The sequence below is a fragment of the Crinia signifera genome, chromosome 11, assembly GCF_055691185.1.
Source record: "Crinia signifera chromosome 11, ASM5569118v1, whole genome shotgun sequence".
NCBI lineage: Eukaryota > Metazoa > Chordata > Amphibia > Anura > Myobatrachidae > Crinia > Crinia signifera.
The window spans coordinates 107,977,259-107,998,504 of NC_139227.1; the positions used below are offsets into that span (position 1 = coordinate 107,977,259).

Consider the following 21,246-nt stretch of genomic DNA (forward strand, 5'->3'; position numbering starts at 1 on the left):
AAGTTTGAACCTCCAAAATTTCCCAGGGACACATCAAAATAAAATATGTAATTTTCTTGCATTTTGACAATACAAATCCCAAAACTTTTTAAATATATGCAATATCACATGTAAGTTGACTAAGACATCCCAATGGGTAAAAGTCCACTTGTTTACCAATATACGAGGTAGCGGTGTACAATTTCTGCCACCCACTTTAATGCAGTAATCTCACCTTATCTTTTGCTACATCTAACAAAAAATAACTGAACTTTGCTTTACACCAGGAATCTCAATTGAAAGCTCTGAAAGAGACTGTGCAACTCTGCCTAACTTCAGTATTACACAATCAACCACCTGCTGTAAATGTAATCTCATCGAAGAGAAGAGAGATGCCGATGTCTTCTAGAGTGACATTGGAGAACTCTAACACAGAGGTACGATTTATTTTTTGTATACAGTTTTAGAAATATAAATTGTACATTGTCAAAAACAACTGGATTGGGGTTCAGCAACATGTAGCTCCATAGTCAGTTGAACTACAACCTCTGCAGTGTTTTGTTGGATGGTGCAGATTGACCTCAGTTATTTTCCTATTCCAGTAGTTGGATGTACAGTAATGAAGGAGACAGAATACGGTACGCGTCCTCCAACCTTTTCATACCCCCACTATCCACGTCGGCGTGGAGTTGAGAATATAAAGTGTGGCGAGCGCAGCGAGCCACCAAGCCCGAAGCGTGGCGAGCGTAGCAAGGCCCGCGAGGGGACGCGTAACACGCTCCCGAAGCGTGGCGAGCGGACACGGATTACTTAACATGTATTTCGCGTGCGCTCGCCACGCTTCGGGCTCGTATTCCGCGTCCCCTTGCGGGGCTCGTTACGCTCGCCACGCTTCGGGCTCGGTGGCTCGCTGCGCTCGCCACACTTTCTATTCTCAACTCCACGCCGACGTGGATAGTGGGGGTATGAAAAGGTCTGAGGACGCATACAACCGCCCCTCGCGGGCTCGCTGCGCTCGCCACGCTTCGGGTTGACGTTGATCGTGGGGTGGTGTTAACAATTGGGGGGGCCATTTCACACTTCAGGGTGGCTATTTGGGGTCTGTGGGCCATTTAACATTGTTCCCTATGTAAAATCGGGTCAATTGGGCCATTTAACATTGTTCCCTATGTAAAATCTGTAATCGCGTTTGTCGCATCGCATGCGATTTTTTGGCCGCATGCGATGTGACCGACGCAATTTACATATGCATTTCTATGTAAAATCGCGGACATCGCATCGGTCGCATCGCATGCCATTATAATGGCATGCGATGTACATGCGATGCCCGCGATGGGCGCCATTCTAGGAAACAAGTACCCTTTATTGTTTTTTTTACTAATGGCTCCCTCCCCCAGGTTTATTTAGATATTCACTGAGCCCATGTACTGAGGGAGCATGGTAAAATTACGCAAGTGCAGATACAGTAAGTCCGATAAAAAAAACACTGTGCACTACACCCTCTAATTAGCAACTGGCCTGGACCACTCCAACAGGCCGGCAGACTCAGCATCAATGGGGCACCCTAATAAGTTAGTTCAATTCTTTGAAAATTGTGGACACACTAAGGAGGAGCTGATCAAAAATTGGAGACAAAAGAGTGTAATGACAATGGTTACGCTCATCTTAAAAATATGTTTTTCTATTCATTGCACAGATAACGCTAGTGGGGTAGTAGATCTTGTTATCTTTAACCTGAGTTATTTTTACATTAAGAGGAGACTTCAATTGGCCCACAGTAACTAATTTTTTGTTCATTAAAAATGGGAGTTCACAGCAAATTTGTTAACACAATTATTTTGTGTGAAAACACATAAGATCAGGAATAAATTACTGGATGTAATTGTTTTCGTGACCATGGACGCAAAAAAAGACACTTGCTGGAGATCCTGTTTGGGACCTTAGCCCAGTAGATCAATTAGCCATGGTAAATTACCATGGCTAATTGCATTCCTCCCTAATGGGGACATTTACCAAGGGTTGATTTTGATCAATGTTAGAACGATTTAAATCTATCATAATCGATGTTGAAAATTTTTGTAAAAGAAAAATCATCTGTTAGTAAACATATATTTTAGCCCTGGAAACCCAACATCGATTATGATAAAAATTGACCTTACTAAATAAACCCTTCAGTAGTGAAAAAATTTCAGTTCACATTTTTTTTTAAATCCTGTGTTAAATCATGTAACAACTTTTTAAGATGTATTATACTTTGATTTAGAGAAGAGTAATATTTTACCCTTGATTTTTTTGAAAACCAGTTGTTAGGGAGCATCGGTGATTACTATTGAAGTTATTTATGTTCTTTATTGTTTTTGAAACTCAATTGATAAAAGAGCAGTGCCAGAGGTAATATAAAATTGTAAGAGATTCCAGACAGAACACGAACGTGTTGATTCGGTAACTAAAGCATGAAAGCCAAGTTCAACGCTGCCTCAGACATGTCTTTCTTATTCCTGTGCCGTGACAGTAAGAAAAGAGAACATTGCCTTTACTGTTAATATAAAGCAAGTGAGTGAGACTGACATTTTCTGTTTAATCAAACATTGGGTATGAACCTAAAAAGAAACCTGGTTTCAAAATATCAATCATCTCAAACAGTGCCATTATCAATGTGCTTTGCTTCAAAACCCAGATATGGGTGCATCATTGACAGATCTTACCAGGTGTTGATTAGGAACTCAGGGTCCGATTTATTACACCTGGTGAAGTGATAAAATGGCCAGTGATAATGCAGCAGCTAATATGCACCTATCTGTAAGGATCCGGGGGGCAACCTCGACTGCCCTACCTCCGTTGCCTCGAGCTGGGGTTGGCGGACGTGTGCGTAACTAGGCTTCACCAGTAATAGCCGCATCCAAAGGAGCCGGTTAGTCCAGCTCCAACCCCGATGCCACCTGGTCTTGAGAGAGACAACACGACCACCAAGGCCAGAGGAGAGCAAGGGGACAGCTAACTAAAGCCCACACAAGGCAAGGGCCCCCCGGACGACCAAGGGGGTGACTATACAGGGAGATTGGGAATGCTCCCACAGGTGACAAGACAAGGTAATCTATGGCTGGACGCAACAATGCGTGACGGTGGTATATATACACAATGGCAACAATGCTCAGAAGATGGTATGAATAAACAATAATAAACAATGGCAACAATGCTCAGAAGATAGTATGCAATAATAATAATCCTCAACTGTAGTATCCTGCACTGCGAGGGACAAGCCCCACAATGCAGACACCCAGGCTGGTGTTAGGGAAACCAGGAGACAGGAGGAATCCAATGCAAAAGTCCAATGGACACTTATCTGCAGCAGGGCAGGATGCAGGAACCAACACTGCGAGACACTGGAGGATTCAGGAACCAGGAACGCCAAGGGCTGCTGCGCAGGGTCCACCAATCTGGGACAGCAAAGGTAGCAAACAGGACTCTGGCTGGGAGCTCTGAACTACAGGCTTGCACACGGCTTGACAAGACAGTATAACTGGCAAGGGAGTGAGGGACCAGAGGGTTTATATAGTGAGCACAAGGAGGTGATAATCACACATTGCCTGCAGGTGAGCTCTGCAAGCTAGCAGCCTAATTAAGACACACCTGAGTCCTAATAACACACCACTGGGAGTGAGCTGCAATGGCCCAGGCTGACCACTGGAGGCCACCAGCGAGTAACACACACACACACAGGCTGGAATAATCCCATGCCAGGCAGAAAGATAGGAGTCATAGGTGATGACTCCTAACACTATCATTTATCAAATCCAGCTTGTACAGTATTTTTACAGTTAGGAACTGATTGGCTTGTGCGTTATCATCACCCACTTTATCACTTCACAAAAAACCATGATGAATAAGATGGTTTCAATCTCAGTGTTGATTTGATGTACAGAATTTACTCTTGGCAAAGATCACAAGAAGTTCTAGGGTTAAATTTACTAATTTTCAATTTTGTATTCAATTTTAAACGGGTATTAAATTAAACTGAATTCAAATCAAATCGATATTCCATTTTTTCATCAATTTCTGCATTGCAGCTTTGTGGAGTCTGAGCACTAAAGTGCTTAGACTCCACTGCGCATATCCAGATATCCAGAATAAAGCCCATAATTCCTACAACCACAGTGAGCCACATGTTTTAGTTCCTTTTTATTAGAGATGTAAGCAAATCCTTAAATGTTTCTTGATTTCTTACACTTGATTACAACATTTAAAATCATGTTATCACAGAGAATATTTATAGTATTATTACTATCTAACCTTGTTCAACTATCATTCAATATTTGTCCCCTCAATTTAATTAACAGCCAGACATTGGATCTAATTCAGTTTTATGAAGTTCTAGAGCACAATTTTTTAGTTGTGTGATTAGATTTTTTCTAAAATGTCAATTTCTTGTAGCTTTTTCAGCTATTGAAATGCCAAACTTTGCTTATATTTATGTGTTGTTTGAACCTTGCTTTTGACAAATTTCAAGTTTTGATCTAGATATTGGACATTAAGAATTTTCATAGAAATATTTGTTTTAAGACTTGATGATCTAGTCTAGGAATCCATATAATTAAAGTAATTTGAAGCTGTTTGATATTACAGTAATAAGTCATCAGTAAATTTTGTTTTGCATTTAAATTTATATACGTCAAAGTTTTTAAGTTAACACGATTTAAGATGATTTTGTAATTTTGCATACCTTTTAATATTGTTCTGTTTTTGTTTTCTAAAAGTATTCATGTGGCAAAAAAATGTCTTAAACTTCTAGTAGTTGATATATTAAAAGCCAGGACCATTATTCTAAATATAAATGACACAATTAGTATTAATATTCATTTTCATGTACACTGGATAGCATGAGCTGAATTGTTATAGTTGGAACTAAATTTTGTGGTACTGTTCCATTTATTTCCATAAGTAAAGTTAAGCATACAGGTATAGTGTGTCCTCAATCGAAACAGCCTAAACAATTCCCTGAAGGAAATTCAATCTTTATTCTGTAAAGATTAAGCACTTTGAAAAATATAAAATATTTCAAATAATACTTTTTTCCTGTTAAATATTTGACTGGATTAATGCCTAGATCTGGTCACTAATAAAGGTTGTGATAGAGTCTCAGTTTAGTCCAGCTTCTTTGACATTATAATTTTAAAATATATTTTTGTTGATTTTTCTTGCATTCTAATGGGCCCCATACATCATCAATTAATTGTGACAATCCTCAGATCTGGAGATGATTGTCACAATTAATCTTTAATGTGTGGGCTCCGTCTTTTGGCGATCCAGATCAAAAATTGATCGGGATGGCCAATCGATTGCTGAATCAGATTTTTAAACATGTTTAATAATCTGGTATTATCTGCGGTTGTTTTTTATATGTGTGAGCATTCCCGTTTCGTCTTCTTCTTCTATTTACATTATGAAAAGAAGTAACATCTGAAATGACAATCGATTGAGGTGATGTATGGGCAATATCCAGATATGAAGGTGCAATCTTTAGATGGGAAAAATCTGTCGATCACTGAAATAAATCTGTAATGTGTGGGCAAGTCAAATAGATTGTAGAAACCATTTATCTGGCCAAAAAATTACTGGATCTGGAAAACCATTAATTGTGATTGCTGATGTATGGGGCCCAAGAGACATCGCAAAGGAAAAATATATAGTTTTCACCTTTATATACAATATATCAACAACATTTCTTGCATACTGATTCTGATTTTCTGATTGGTACTCTTTACCTAGAACGGCGCCCATCGCGACCATCGCGACCATCGCATGCATTAAAAAACGGGTGCGATGCGATGGCTGCGATGGCCGCGATTTCCCATAGGGATAAATGTTAAAAGTGTGATTGGACGCGATTTTAGTGTTCAATTGCTCAATGGCCGCGATTTTTCCATAGGAAACAATGTTAAATGGGCCACAGAGCCCAAATAGTCACCCTAAAGTCAGAAATGGCCCCCACAATTGTTAACGCCACCCCACGATCAACGTCAACCCGAAGCATGGCGAGCACAGCGAGCCCGCGAGGGGCGTCGGTACGCGTCCTCCGACCTTTTCATACCCCCACTATCCACGTCGGCGTGGAGTTGAGAATAGAATAGTGTGGCGAGCGCAGCGAGCCACCGAGCCCGAAGCGTGGCGAGGGGACACGGATACCTTCACAGGTAAACGCGTCCCTTCGCGGGCTTCACAGGTATCCGCGTCCCCTCGCGGGGCTCGCTGCGCTCGCCACGCTTCGGGCTCGGTGGCTTGCTGCGCTCGCCACACTATTCTATTCTCAACTCCACGCCGACGTGGATAGTGGGGGTATGAAAAGGTCTGAGGACGCCTTCCTGCGCTCGCCACGCTCGCCACGCTTCGGGTTCACGTTGATCGTGGGGTGGCGTTAAAAATTGTGGGGGCCATTTAAGACTTCAGGGGGACTATTAGGGCTCTGTGGCCCATTTAACATTGTTTCCTATGGAAAAATCGCGGGCATTGAGGCATTTAACACTAAAATCGCGTCCAATCACACTTTTAACATTGATCCCTATGGGAAAATCGCGGGCATCGCGTCGCACCCGTTTTTTTAGTGCATGCGATGCCCGCGATTTTTTACCCGCGATGGACATCGTGGGCGCCGTTCTAGGTAAAGAGTACCTTCTGATTTCTTACTGAATAGGTTGGTCAAGAGTAAAGCTTTAAAGGTATTATTCCAGAAATCTTACAAATGATTGCGTTGATTAGGTTTAAAGCAAGATCAGTTATTGATTTTATACCACACCATCCCAGTTAATTTGGGGCACAGAACATTGATAGTTATTTCTTGCTCTGCCACAGAAGATTCCTGTCCTAAATGTCCTGTTTCTATCAATGAAAACATTAAGCTCCTAGGTTGGTTTCTTAATTCAAGCCTGGTTTTAGTGAGCCATGTGTAAATCATAGGTGTCCTAAAGGGTCAGCGTAAGTGGAGTGGAGAAGGAGACAAGGAAGTGGAGCACTTGCTGCCTATGATAGAGGGAGAACAAATGGATCAGGGATCTATAATAACTTACATACTAAGGTATGGAGGTAAGCAGTTGGATGGTGGACTGGGGTACATGGAGGCACGATAGAGTTCATGAGGAGCAACTTATACTGTACATAGTCACTCCTTGTACCTATTCAGTCACTCAGGGCTGGCAATAGAAATCTTGGGGCCCGGAACACAGATATCTCTGGGTCCCCCCAACACAGCATGTGGATTTTCATTACATTGCATATTTAATGTATTTTTTTATTATTAGAAATAAACAGATAATTAATATTCACTATGCAATATAATAGGGAAGGGCAGATGGGAGGGCACAGCATTGTGCGTGGTGTGGTTTGGTGCATTGCATGATGTCACTAAACTCATTAGTATGGGTAGCCAGACAGGTAACTAGTCAGCCATGCTTGCAGCCCCTGAGTCCCTCAAAGCTTTGTGGACCCTCAACCATTCGGGCCCCAGTACGAGTGTCCCCCTTGACCCCCCCTGTCACCTGCCCTGCAGTCACTCCACCTAATACCTTATTACGGTACTCTTTACCTAGAACGGCGCCCATCGCAACCATCGTATGCACTAAAAAACGGGTGCGATGCGATGCCCACGATGGCCACGATTTCCCATAGGGATCAATGTTAAAAGTGAGATTGGACGCGATTTTAGTGTTCAATGCCTCAATGCCCGCAATTTTTCCATAGGAAACAATGTTAAATGGGCCACAGAGCCCAAATAGTCACCCTAAAGTCTGAAATGGCCCCCACAATTGTTAACGCCACCCCACAATCAACGTCAACCCGAAGCGTGGTGAGCGCAGCGAGCCCGCGAGGGGCGGCGGTACGCGTCCTCCGACCTTTTCATACCCCCACTATCCACGTCGGCGTGGAGTTGAGAATAGAATAGTGTGGCGAGCGCAGCGAGCCACCGAGCCCGAAGCGTGGCGAGCACATCGAGCCCGGCGAGGGGACGCGGATACCTTCACAGGTAAACGCGTCCCTTCGCGGGCTTCACAGGTATCCGCGTCCCCTCGCGGGGCTCGATGCGCTCACCACGCTTCGGGCTCGGTGGCTCGCTGCGCTCGCCACACTATTCTATTCTCAACTCCACGCCGACGTGGATAGTGGGGGTATGAAAAGGTCGGAGGACGCGTACCGCCACCCCTCGCGGGCTCGCTGCGCTCGCCACGCTTCGGGTTCACGTTGATCGTGGAGTGGCGTTAAAAATTGTGGGGGCCATTTAAGACTTCAGGGGGACTATTAGGGCTCTGTGGCCCATTTAACATTGTTTCCTATGTAAAAATCGCGGGCATTGAGGCATTTAACACTAAAATCGCGTCCAATCTCACTTTTAACATTGATCCCTATGGGAAAATCGCGGGCATCGCGTCGCACACGGTTTTTTATGTGCATGCGATGGCCGCGATTTTTTACCTCGTTCTAGGTAAAGAGTACCCTTATTACTGTTATAAATATCCCATATAGTCAACTACCTGTGCATCACACAACTATCACTTTCATGAAGAGATATAAAAAATAAATCAATAATATATTGGAATAATAGTTAATTTTTTCATTTGCAGCTACATTACATGTACCTAAATTAAGTTTCTAATTTCCTACCATAAGGCATTCATTTGTTTGTGTGATTTATTTTTTATTTTTTATACCCAGTGGAAGATCTCTCATCTTTGCTCATGAATGCTGTCTTTTTTCATAAGACACAAAAACAGGGACCAGAACTTGCACTTAACACATACATTTCATTACATCAAAGTACTCCTGATCCAGCCGCAAAAGGTTCTTTCTGTGAAATGTAGCGTTTACATTCGGTTCATTCAAATTAATTTTTGCTTTAAGGAACCTTGTGGTTGAATATAGTAAAACTTCAAAATGCAATTTTTCTTTTAATATTATTTTTTAATATTACTTTACTACTGGCAAGGTGGAATACTTTAAATACAAATTCTGTACCTTACTCTCTGGTTGTCTTTAATTTCAGATGTTAAAGTGATCTGATTATTCAGTACTTGTGTATTTGCAGGGCGCCCACTAAGCTATTTACTTAAATTGCATTGCATCGCATGGTACGTTTTCGTGCCGTGCGATGCGATCTCACTAGTTAATTTATTCACTGCACTCTGGCCGTGGATCGCATTACACGCAAAATTGCATGCGATCACATGCGATTTTGCATGCGATGCAATTTAGCACAACACCCCCAGTATACACGTCTATGTGATGCAATGGGATTTAGCACAACCCCACTATCCACGTCACCTCGAAGTGTGGTGAGCGGACGTGGAACGCGCCCTCCCGACCTTTTCATACCCCCACTATCCACATCGGCGTGGAGCTGATTATTATAAAATGTGGCGAGCACACTAAGCCACCGAGCCCGAAGCGTGGCGAGCGCAGCGAGGTGACGCGGATTACTTTACATGTGTCCCATGTCCGCTCGCCACGCTTCGAGCTCGGTGGCTCGCTGCACTCACCACATTTATAAAATCAATTCCACGCTGACATAGATAGTGGGGGTATGAAAAGGTTGGAAGGATGTGTTCCGCGTCCCCTCATGGGGCTCGCTGCGCTCTCCACGCTCCAGGGTGATGTGGATAGTGGGGGTTTGCTAAATCCCATTGCATCGCATAGACGTGTATACTGGGGTGTTGTGCTAAATCACATCGCACGCAAAATCTCATGCGATCGCAATGCGATCCGCGGCCAGGGTTCAGTGAATAAAAATAACGAGTGACATCACATCGCACGGCACGAAAACATGCCATCCGATGCAGTGCGATACACTAGTAGGAATATTTCAATAAGGGCAAGTTTCATTTAGCAAACTTGCTGATGTCTGGGATTTCTGCATTGTTTTATTATTATTTAGTCTTTTAAACATTTTAAGCACCACAGTCACTTTTCCGTGACTCCATGCTACAGTAACTCTAACATTATTTATACCAGATGTTGTGAAGGAGGAAGACAAGGTCTCCCAAATGGTTCACACTGGTTTCATCAGAGCTGAGCCAGCGAGCAGACTGTAAGGTTTCCACAGTCAGAGATGGTTCTGCTTTATATGACATTAACATTGGGAATTTATCAGATGCTGAATTTATAACAGTTTGCGAGGAGATAATCTGGTTTTGTCGGTCTTTCTAAATATAAGAACGAATAAACCAATGATCTAAGTCAAAACAAAGTTATTAACAGTCAAAGATGGTCTTATGGTGAGTAATTCTGAAAGGGTCATTAACTACCCCGCTTCAATGTAACCTGTATGTGTTGTTGCAATGTCCGTTGATATTTTTGAATAACTGTTTTTTTACCGCATTTTTTGCTTAGTGCATCCCGCCCTAAGTCCTGATCACTATTGTGCAAATTGGCAAGACTGTCGATTATCGAGCAACTGTGCATACATTTGGATCTTAGTGAGCATGCGCAAGGCCAAACAGCAACAGAAATTAGCCATTACTTTCTTTTCAATCTGCTTGCACCTTGACTGGCAGGAAGCCAGAATTTGTGGGTGTTTTCTGGGAATGTCAAGAAAAATGCCGGCTTACCCAAAAGTTTTCAGTGAGGGTGCATGATGGCAGCTCCAGACTCGATCAGTCTGTCTCTGTCGCAGAGTTGTGGAAGGGTCAGAGTTGTGCACACTTGCACAGACTGGGAAAATCCCTCGGTGGTGAGTGAGTTGCAACTGGCCAGCGACATTTTCGGAAATCATTGTGACTTGCACAGGGCGGGTTATACCCTGTCTGAGTGGCAAGTATCTGATCGCTGGGCTCTGCAGTGACCAGGTCTGAATAACCCCCTATATTAATAAACATGTATTGCATTAATTTATTTATTTATTTATTTATTAACAGTTTCTTATATAGCGCACACATATTCTGCAGCACTTTACATATAGTTGAACATTCACATCAGTCCCTGCCCCAGTGGAGCTTACTATCTATATTCCCTACCACATGTAAACATTCTATGGTTCATTTTTGTTGGAAGCCAATTGACCTACCAGTATATTTTTTGGAATGTGGGAGTACCCAAAGTAAGCCCACGCAAACACGGGGGAATATACAAACGCTGCAAAGTTAGGGCCATGTTGGGTATCGAACCCATGATCTCAGCGCTGTGAGGTAGTATTGCTAACCATTACACCATCCGTACTGCCCCGTATATATAACACATGGTGGGGATAGAACCCATGATCTCAGCGCTGTGAGGCAGTAATGTAACCATTACACCATCCGTACTGCCCCGTATATATAACACATGGTGGGGATAGAACCCATGCCCTCAGTGCTGTGAGGCAGTAATGTAACCATTACACAGTCAGTAATATAACCATTACACCGTCCGTACTGCCCCGTATATATAACACATGGTGGGGATAGAACCCATGACCTCAGCACTGTGAGGCAGTAATGCTGACCATTACACTGTCCGTACTGCCCCGTATATATAACACATGGTGGGAATAGAACCCATGACCTCAGCACTGTGAGGCAGTAATGCTAACCATTACACCATCTGTCATCCCCATATTGTAACTTCTTTGTCTTGAATTTGGCCCAGAGCATATATACCACTGTCTACTTTTTAAATTCAGTGCTACTGAAGCAGGAGCTTTGGCATGCCTCTGTTCCCACTTTTATAATTACGATTGTTGCTTTGAAATGTTCTCAATAGACTTGTTTTCTTTAATCCATTTGTTATTCTGTAGTTTGAATTTATTTTCTACTAGCGATGTCTGTTGTATTTCATTTGCAGCTGGTCTCCTGCCTGTACTAGGCTTGCTTTTACTCTGGAGCCTTACTGATGAAATTTATGACATAGTTCTTGTCTCTAGCTAATTCTGTTTCTCATAAGAATATACTTTCTCTATTTATTCTTTTTATTCTGTGCCTTTGTGCATTCTTCGCTGGTTTGTCCTGTCTAAGGCTTTGATCTTCTGTTCCATTTATAATCTGGGCCCTTGTGTTAATCAACTGTAGTCTAAGACTCTGTGCAGTACTGTACTTAAGTATTTATTCATTTTATTAGTCTGTTCAGAATCTACTTGTACTGTATCTACCTTCTAGACTTGTTAGAGCATTCTGATATCTTAGTTTGCTGTAAACCCTGTGCCTGGTGCCAATTTATACTTAATACTTAACAGCCCGCTGGCCACACCCAAGCACTCGCCACACTGCTCTCGGACCACACTCCACACTGCCTGCCTGCCACATGAGTACATTTGTGTGTGTGTGGGGGGGGGGGGAAGGGGGGGGGGGGGGGCTGGAAGGATATTTTTTTTTATTAGGGAGGCAAATCCTGGGGTCCTGAGAATCTCGGGATCAAGCATGTTTCAATCCTAAATCCCGGCAATTAAATAAATGTCCTGGGATTAACATCCCTACATGTAGCCTATTGGGATGTGTGCATAACAGGTGCATAACATATGTGAAGGTAACAGAACACAGAGAGTCCTTAACCAAATTGAGGGTTTTATTGGTAACGGGGAAATGCAGGAACACAGAGGAAATGCAGGGGTTTATATCAGTGGAATTTAACAATGGGTATTACTGTATGTACTGATGCTGAGTGCAGAAGTGTGATCAATAACCTAGAACAGGTTGATTTTGCCTCTGAAGGACTTGCTGCTTTAATTCTCATGGCTAATTCCTGACACAAATTGCAGGGTATTACATTTGGCTCTTTATTCAGCATTGTGGGATTTTTAGCTGCTCTACAAGAGGTGGAGAATGCACCCATCCCATGTCAACCAGTGTACGGGTCAATGTAGTTATTTATCTGGTTCAAAAAAAAAAAAAAAAAAAAGCTTAAACTTTAATAACAGCACAGTAACTACAGTACAGTAGACTTAACAACTTGAGCTAAACTCAACCAAGGTTAACAGGTTCGACCATGTTTGACCTCGTTTGAACATGATCAAACTTGTTTGAGCTTAAATTGCCACTTTGTATAGGATTTTAATATTTAACCATGGAAACAGGGAATTCAGTGAATTGTGATATAATTATATTAAATTCAATTGTTTTACTTTAAACAAAAAGTTTAAAAACATTAAACAGCATAGCAAATTAAGCTTTATCAGCCAGTACAGGCAATATATTATGGGTGGGATGTATTAAGTCTTGAGAAGTGATAAAATGGAGAGTGATGAACCTCCAACCAGTCAGCTCTTACCTATCATTTTTCAAACATACAAAAAAAAAGTACCGACAGTTTACATTTTTCAAACATAGCCTGTGACATGGCAGTTAAGTGCTGATTGGCTGGTTATCCATTTTATTACTTTTCAAGCTTAGTACCTCTGGCCCTAAATGTTTTTAAAATGTATTTTTATTTATTTATTCATTTTACATATACAAAAGACATCACAGAAAGAGAAGACATATGTTATTATAACCTCTCAAAAAAAAAAAATCCAAAAACATTTCTAATAGATAAGAACAATTAACAATACAACTTACACAAAATATCCAAAGCGTACCACGAGGACCTAACCACCGAGATCCTGGCTAACACCTTTTGTACATCTCAAGTGATCTTTAGATTGAGGGGTTTTATATGCATTATCACCGATTACCTATTCTCAATAGTGGACTCGAAAAGACTATATCAGAACTCAGATATCTCTAAATGGGAAGCGGTCATCTATTAGAATGTACTTAGGTCTACAGTCATTAGGTCGACCCCACTCGGTCGACTGGCAGGAAGGTCGACCTGACTTAAGGTCGACATGGGCCAAGGTCGACATGACTTAAGGTCGAATTTGCATAAAGGTCGACATGATGAAGGTCGACTGGTCATAATGTCGACATGAGGTTTTTCACTGTTTTTTGAGCCGACATGTGCCGACAGGCGGTATTTCATGCCCTACCATCCACTAGGGCGTGGAGGAGGTTATTAAAGCTGTGGCGAGCGAAGCGAGCCACCGTGCCCGATGCATTGCGAGCGAAGCGAGCGATGCGAGGGTCCGATTCTCATCGCCAACTGTGTCCATGTCGACTGTGTCGACATTCGGATAAAAAAACAGTGAAAAACCCATGTTGACCTTATGACCAGTCGACCTTCCTCATGTCGACCTTTATGCAAATTCGACCTTAAGTCATGTCGACCTTGGCCCATGTCGACCTTAAATCAGGTCGACCTTCCAGCCAGTCGACCTAATGGGGTCGACCTAATGACTGTAGACCTAAGTTCATTCTGACAGATGTACCGATTCCCTCTAAATAGGGCCCATAAATACCGATTTTTAATTGCCCCGATTTTGTGACTTGCATTCTCCGTTTTTTAACAATAGTTTGCCTTATAAATAACCAGATGAATACCCGGAGTTTGCTCTTGCTTCCATAATTGAGCTATAGAAGTTTTTGCAGCCATTAGCATACTGTATGTAAGATTGTGAATTTCTGAGGATTTGTGAGATCTAGCTGGAACAAATGAAGGAACACCAGCTGTGGTGTAAGTTTAACCCCTACACCACAAACCTGATAAATCAAAACCTCCACTTCATCCCAGAAACAACTTAACTTTGGACAGGCCCAGAACATGTGGAACATATCACCCACCTCTTCCCTACATCTCCAACACAAATCAATTGAGTTCGGCCATACTCTTTTTATCTTGGCGGGAGTCCAATACAGATGATAAAAAATTTTGGCATGTCTTTCTATATATGTGGAGGATCTAAAGGTTTTATGAGTCAGATCAAACATCTGCACCCAACCTTCCTTTTCCAAAGAGAAGTCCAGGTCCCTCTTCCAAATGTTTTGCCATTTGGTCTTTTCTAGGCATTTTATATCCTGACTTTCTTTATAAATTAATGAGATACCGTCTTTCTTCCCCATGACATTCAAATGATTAAAGATCTTTTCTGGCATACACCCCAGCGCCAAGGGATCTTTGGGGGAAGGACTCTAACCAGTGTCTGATTTGGAGGTACTTATAAAAATCAGACTTCAAGATTTCAAATTTCTCACTCAATTGTATTCTAACTGTAAGTTTCAAATTTGAACTTGGTTTATCCACCCTCTTCTCTACCTCAAACTCTCGATAATGTAAAAGAACTGAAAATATAAAACCATAATGGATTCACCCAGGCATTATCACATTAAATTAAATACTTGAATTTATAAATTGTACTCTGTGTACCTCTAGAGCTGGGGTGGCCAACTCCAGTCCTCGAGAGCTACCAACAGTTAATGTTTCCAGATCTCCTCACAGAATCACAAGTGAAGTAATTAGCTCCACCTGTGGATCTTTTATCATGTGTTAGTGAGTAATGAGTGCACCTTTGCAGTAGCTAGGTTGTCTGGAAAATGTCAACTGTTGGTAGCTCTCGAAGACTGGAGTTGGCTACCACTGCTCTAGAATAACAATGTGTAAGTGTTATAAAAGTATTGTTATTTGACCACAAATAATGTTATTACTATGGGGCTGATTCAGATCGCTACAGACCGAAATCAGCCACGTCTCCAATGGTCGTGGACATACGCAGCCTAGCAAACATGTCTCAATAAGGCCCTATGTTTGCTGCAGCTTGACTATAGGCTGCACATGAAAACATCTAGTTTTCCATAAGCACAACATTCCCAGAGTTTTTCTTAAGCGCTAACGTTTTTTATTTCTTTATTTTATTTTGAATGCATTTTATCAGATAATGAAGGCTTTAGATATCACCTTCGGAAAGAACAGTCACCTAAACTTCACAGCAATAAAAAAAAAACATACAGTACCAATAATTATGATTCATCTGAAGGTCTGGGTTCTAAAAAGTGTTTCTAAGCAACAGAACATTTACATTATTGAAAGTTGCAACCAGTAGGGAGTTTTGAGCCATTCATTTGAGATAAATTATCTTTGAAGTGTTGGCTTCCCGCCGGCCCAACTATTTCAGTGCTCTCTTTTTAAAGACTCTTACGTCATCTGTCTGCTTATAACATACTGTATAGCAAAAATAAATAAATTCTTATATGAGCATACAGGTATGTATAAAACCAAAGGGTGAAAAAAAGAATGTTATCACATGCACACTTACGTGTGCACATGTATAGTTCTGATTTATTAACGTGTTTTATTATATGCAATGAGTTTCATTGCATATTATAAATGTTGCTCCAGCAAATCAGATCCTAGCTGTTATGTAACAAACCACATAAAAAAAACTGAGCTGGGGACTGCCTTATTATAGTAAGATTTATTGTCTAAGTACGGATCACTGGCCAGCGAATATTAAATAAAATAAAATAAAAAAGTGATAGTTAACAGTACATTGATATAGCCAAAAAATTACCTAAAAACAGAAAACTTAACAGTATGCAGCTAAGATGTTATTGTTATAATAATTTTGCAGAAGGTGTTAATTAACCATTTCTTTGCAGAAGAGCATGCATGTTAACTACTGTTGGCATGTTATCGACTGTTGGCATGTTAACGACTGTTGGCCTGTTAATGACTGTTGGCATGTTAATAACTGTTGGCATGTTAGTAAAAAGAGGTTTAAAAGGGGGTTAAAAAATGAGTCCTGTTAGTTTCCAAACCCCAGTTAAATATATTCAGTTGTAGCTGCACTTTGCTGTTTGGAAGGCTGGGGGAGCAGGCTGGTAATGGCTCCTCCTTGTATAACCAGGTGCCTAAGAGAGCCTCCTTATATTCCAGAAATATTTTATCAGACGGACCTTTAGTTAAGCATTCAGCGATCGGTAATCAGCGATGCCGCGTTTCCCCGCCTCCTTCCGGTATCAGCGGCTTCCTCAGATCATTAACCTAACAATCTGAGGAAGCCGCTGATACCGGAAAGGAGGCGGGGAAACGCGTCATCGCTGATTACTGATCGCTGAATTCTTTACCAAAATTTTATATATACTATATATATATATATATATATATATATATATATATATATATATATAGAGTCCTGGAACGGCACTCCCCGCTGAATGGTGCAGCCGATAGAAATGCAAGCCGGTGCCCTCCGAACTGGCTGTGGGGCCAGAAACATATGACGATGAGGTGGCGGCGGCACTCGAATGAAAACACAGCAGTTTGTCCGGAGGGTATCCCCGGCACTCCGGATAAACAGTGACTTGCCTGGTGCCTTCCATGAGGCACACCATCTATGCAGCAGCCAAATCTATTTAGCAATAACGGCAGCACTCAGGTCTTTTATAACAAACAACAGGAGGATCTTGTTGCGCTTTTATCAAGAGCAGCATGAACTTCTGATTTTATATAGTGTGGTGAGCGAAGCGAGCCACCAAGCCCGAAGTGTGGTGAGCGCAGTGAGCCCCGTGAGGGGACGCGGAATACATGTGAAGTAATCCGTGTCCCCTCACGGGGCTCGCTGCACTCATCTCGCTTCAGGCTCGATGAGGATAGTGGGGGTATGAAAAGGTTGGTCGGATGTGTACCGCGTCCCCTCGCCACGCTTTGGGGTGGCGTTGATAGTGTGTTTGTGACTGGGACGCAACTGTGACTGGGACTCTACTTCTGACTGCGGTCAACTAGACGCTGTTTGCAACTGTGACGCTACTTGAGCGCAAAAATAAAAACGCTATTTCACCGATAACGTAGCTTAGTAAAGTTACACAGATTAAGCACAGAGTGAGCGTGCGGTAGCCTAGTACAGTGAAGGGGTCTGGAAACCTGGCAAGTTTCACAGTTAAAGTAAACACAAACTCAGGCCGTGGACCCTGGCAAGCTGACAATTTTCACAGAAACAGTAAACACAGCTGTCTGGATTAATAAACAAAGACTGGCGCCATGAAACTACACAAGTACCCAATTAACTTACCCTTGAAATGAGGGTGTTTAACACTGGCAGGATAATTAGAACTTGCCCCACTCATGGCTTGCACATGTGCTAAACTCACATATTTGTGCTGGCCAGGGCTTAAAGTGGTCCTGGAGAGGTGGTGGAACACATTTCTCCTGCCACTGATCCCCCTCCCCCATTAGACGGAGCCCAGGCCATGTGCTGAGAGAGTTAGATTTGGGTGGGGGGATGTACTTCAAATTGATATCTATATTGCAGTGTAAAAACAAAGCAGCCAGTATTTACCCTGCAGAGAAACAATAAAACACCAAAATATAAGTCTCTCTGCACATGTTACATCTGCCCCACCAGCAGAGCACATGGTTTTGTCCATTAGAGAGTACAGTAATTGTGCCTTTGCGAGTGAACAAGAATAACCCCCATTGTTTTGTGTGTATGTAAAAGATTGTAACGCAGCTGTAAGACCACCAAAGGTGCTGTGTGTATGTAACAACACTAAAAACGGGAACATTATTTTATCATACTGTAGCTCTTTTATTATAGCCCTCACAAACAGAACGTCTCATGTGCCTTACCTCCCTAACTCATCGGCTCTCAGCATTTCTAGTAAAATTTATCTCTTAAAATTTAGTATTGAATATTGAAATAATAGAGTCTAAATTGACTGCACTGTAGTATAATAAATCCAGTTCCAGTTGTGAACTACTTGTTAATAACACAATTATAAGTGTCAGACTTCAAATCCTACTATGTAATTTCCTTTGTTCATCATCTTGTCCTTGGTATTTCAATAACACTGTTTGTAAATAAATCCCATGTTTACTTATTTATGCATGTATTCTATGTATGAATTTAATTAGACGTCTGGAGGGCTTTGGGAGTTAATTATTTAAGAGGTACAAGTGATATATATACTTGCGACATTTTGTCTGAGGACTCCAACGTCGTAAGTCTGTGTTGGAGAACTAAATCACAGACAAGGAATATTTTACCGTGTTTGTACTTGAGATGAATTTGAAATGTATCAATGGAAAGTACAGATTATTACATATTGCACAAAGTCATTTTAAAATGACTTTGCCTAGAGTCATACCACTTACACACGTAGCTAGCGTCATCCCAAAAGGAATTCACTTTGTCGCATTATATCATGTTCTATTTTGCAGCTTAGCAAAAGATTTGGATTTAGTAACTGGCTTAGACAGAATACAAGTCTTGTATTAAATATGTAATGTAAGATTGGCAAATATGCTAAATTATAACTGCATATGATATGTCTAAGAAGTATCCTGGCTCTGTGTAAGGCGTGTGAGACAGGGCTGCATCAGAGAACATGTAAATGCTCCATGGAACACCACCATCCATAGAGTTATATGTCAATATCTACTGCATTCAACTCTACCAGAAATGAAACATATCTGGTAGCCGAGAAAGTTGGCTCCTGATTGGCCGCTAGGCGGCCAACAGAATCATGCAGAGGAGAAACATCTCTGCGTCTCTCCTCAGTCCGATGCCGGGGAGCTGCCGTATTCGCCGGCATTTGGAAGAAGACCTGGACTACTTCAGAACGAAGAGGACAGATCTTCGCAGGAGGAGCTTGGTGAGTTGGATTTCCTTCCACAGGTCCCCCATGGATTTCTTCGGATCCAGGACCCCGGACTCTTCAGCCATGGAGCCCCGGACCAGCCCCGGACCCAGGAACCAAGGCACCAGACCCCGGACCCTGAGCCCCGGACCTTGGAGTACCGGACCCCGGACCTGGACGCTGGAGGCCCGGACTCAAGAGCACTGGACCCTGGACCCAGGGACCTACCGACGGGCTCAAGATAGGTAAGTATCAGTATGTGTGGGCTTTGGATGTATTACAGTTTTATTTTTATTGTGTCTGTGTGTGTGTTTGTTTGACTGTTTTTATTACTGTGGAACTAGAAGTGCCAGCGGGCTCTTTAATGCCCCGCATGCTGGGACTTGTGGTTCTCCAAGTCCCAGCATGCGGGGGAGGCTTGCTGGGACTCCTAGTTTCACAGTTTTAAACAATAGTTTGTTTTTCCCGGCCATTCACAGCCGTTTCACGCCAGGAACCACCATTCTTTTGAATGGTGATTTCTGTCATATTCTATCGATGCAAGAAGTACAAAAGGGCGAATGCACTTGCGCTGTCTGAATCTAATAATCTATCTATTCCCAGATAGAGGTGGGTAAATATTTATCCACCAATGAAATAACCAGAAAAAGGGCAGAGGCAGAAGGTCAATAAAATGATATCAACGGGGGTATCGCCCAGTGCAACTGACCTCTCTGCCGTGCCCTATAGGCATATAAAGGTATCTTTCATCCAATGTATCCAGCCTTTAATTTTCAATTAGATCAGAGCTCACCTTATATAGGTGCCCTATGGGCATGGAAAGGTTTCTTTTCCTGTCCCTCTATTCGGAAGTGTCCCAATCACCGCCAGTCACAGGTCAATGAAAAAGGCACTTTATTCCAATCACGAATATTCCACACGACAGGTAATAACAATAAAAAGTTAAAAAGGTTAAAAAAGGTACTGATGGGGTCCAATGGAGCTCGGTCCGATCACCTCTACCTCACCCGGGTTAGAGAAGAAGGTGAGTGTCCACAAGATGGGGCACCTATATAAGGTGAGCTCTGATCTAATTGAAAATTAAAGGCTGGATACATTGGATGAAAGATACCTTTATATGCCTATAGGGCACGGCAGAGAGGTCAGTTGCAGGGGGCGATACCCCCGTTGATATCATTTTATTGACCTTCTGCCTCTGCCCTTTTTCTGGTTATTTCATTGGTGGAGAAATATTTACCCACCTCTATCTGGGAATCGATAGATTATTAGATTCAGACAGCGCAAGTGCATTCGCCCTTTTGTACTTCTTGGATCGTGTGTTCTGGGACCGGTAATCCCTGGCGTTTATAGTGCTGCAGTCTGTGGGCGCGGACCATCCTGAACTTCCTTTTTTGTATTCTATCGATGGTGTATTCATTCGTATTTGTAAATACAAATACGAATGTCTCATCAATAAGAATACGAAAATTCGTATTTTTGGCATAGTAAATGCCAAAAATACGTATACTCCCCCCCCAAAAAAAAATTTCACAAATTTTTTTTAGTAAATTTTCCCATTTAAATGTGACTTACCTTTATATACAGTACCATAAAGTATGTCAGCGCTTAATAAACATGATAATATTATGTAATACAACAATACAGAGATGATTATAATCGTTTTTAAAATGTTATGTTCTGCACTTCTGGCTTTGGAAAAAGCGATAACTAGATGAAACAGTTTGTAAAGCCTAATCAGAGGCAAGCTGTTCTCACTGTTTGCGGATAGGCCCCTCTGCTTTCATTCTCATTGCAGCTAGGCTCCATTAAGCTCTGCATCATCGATTCTAACCATCAGATTACATCTGGGGAAAGAAAAACAATTCCCAAA

The 21,246-nt window shown here is 42.0% G+C and overlaps 1 protein-coding gene across 2 annotated transcripts in view; it reads left to right on the plus strand.

Annotated features, from left to right (window-relative positions):
* Nucleotides 1-21,246, plus strand: part of LUZP2 (leucine zipper protein 2) — a 538,553-nt gene that overhangs the window by 446,144 nt on the left and 71,163 nt on the right. For both annotated transcript variants that reach the window (XM_083164175.1, XM_083164176.1), the window contains exon 9: nucleotides 267-416. In XM_083164175.1, the coding sequence (XP_083020301.1) occupies nucleotides 267-416 (150 nt within the window). The remainder of the gene's footprint in view (nucleotides 1-266; nucleotides 417-21,246) is intronic.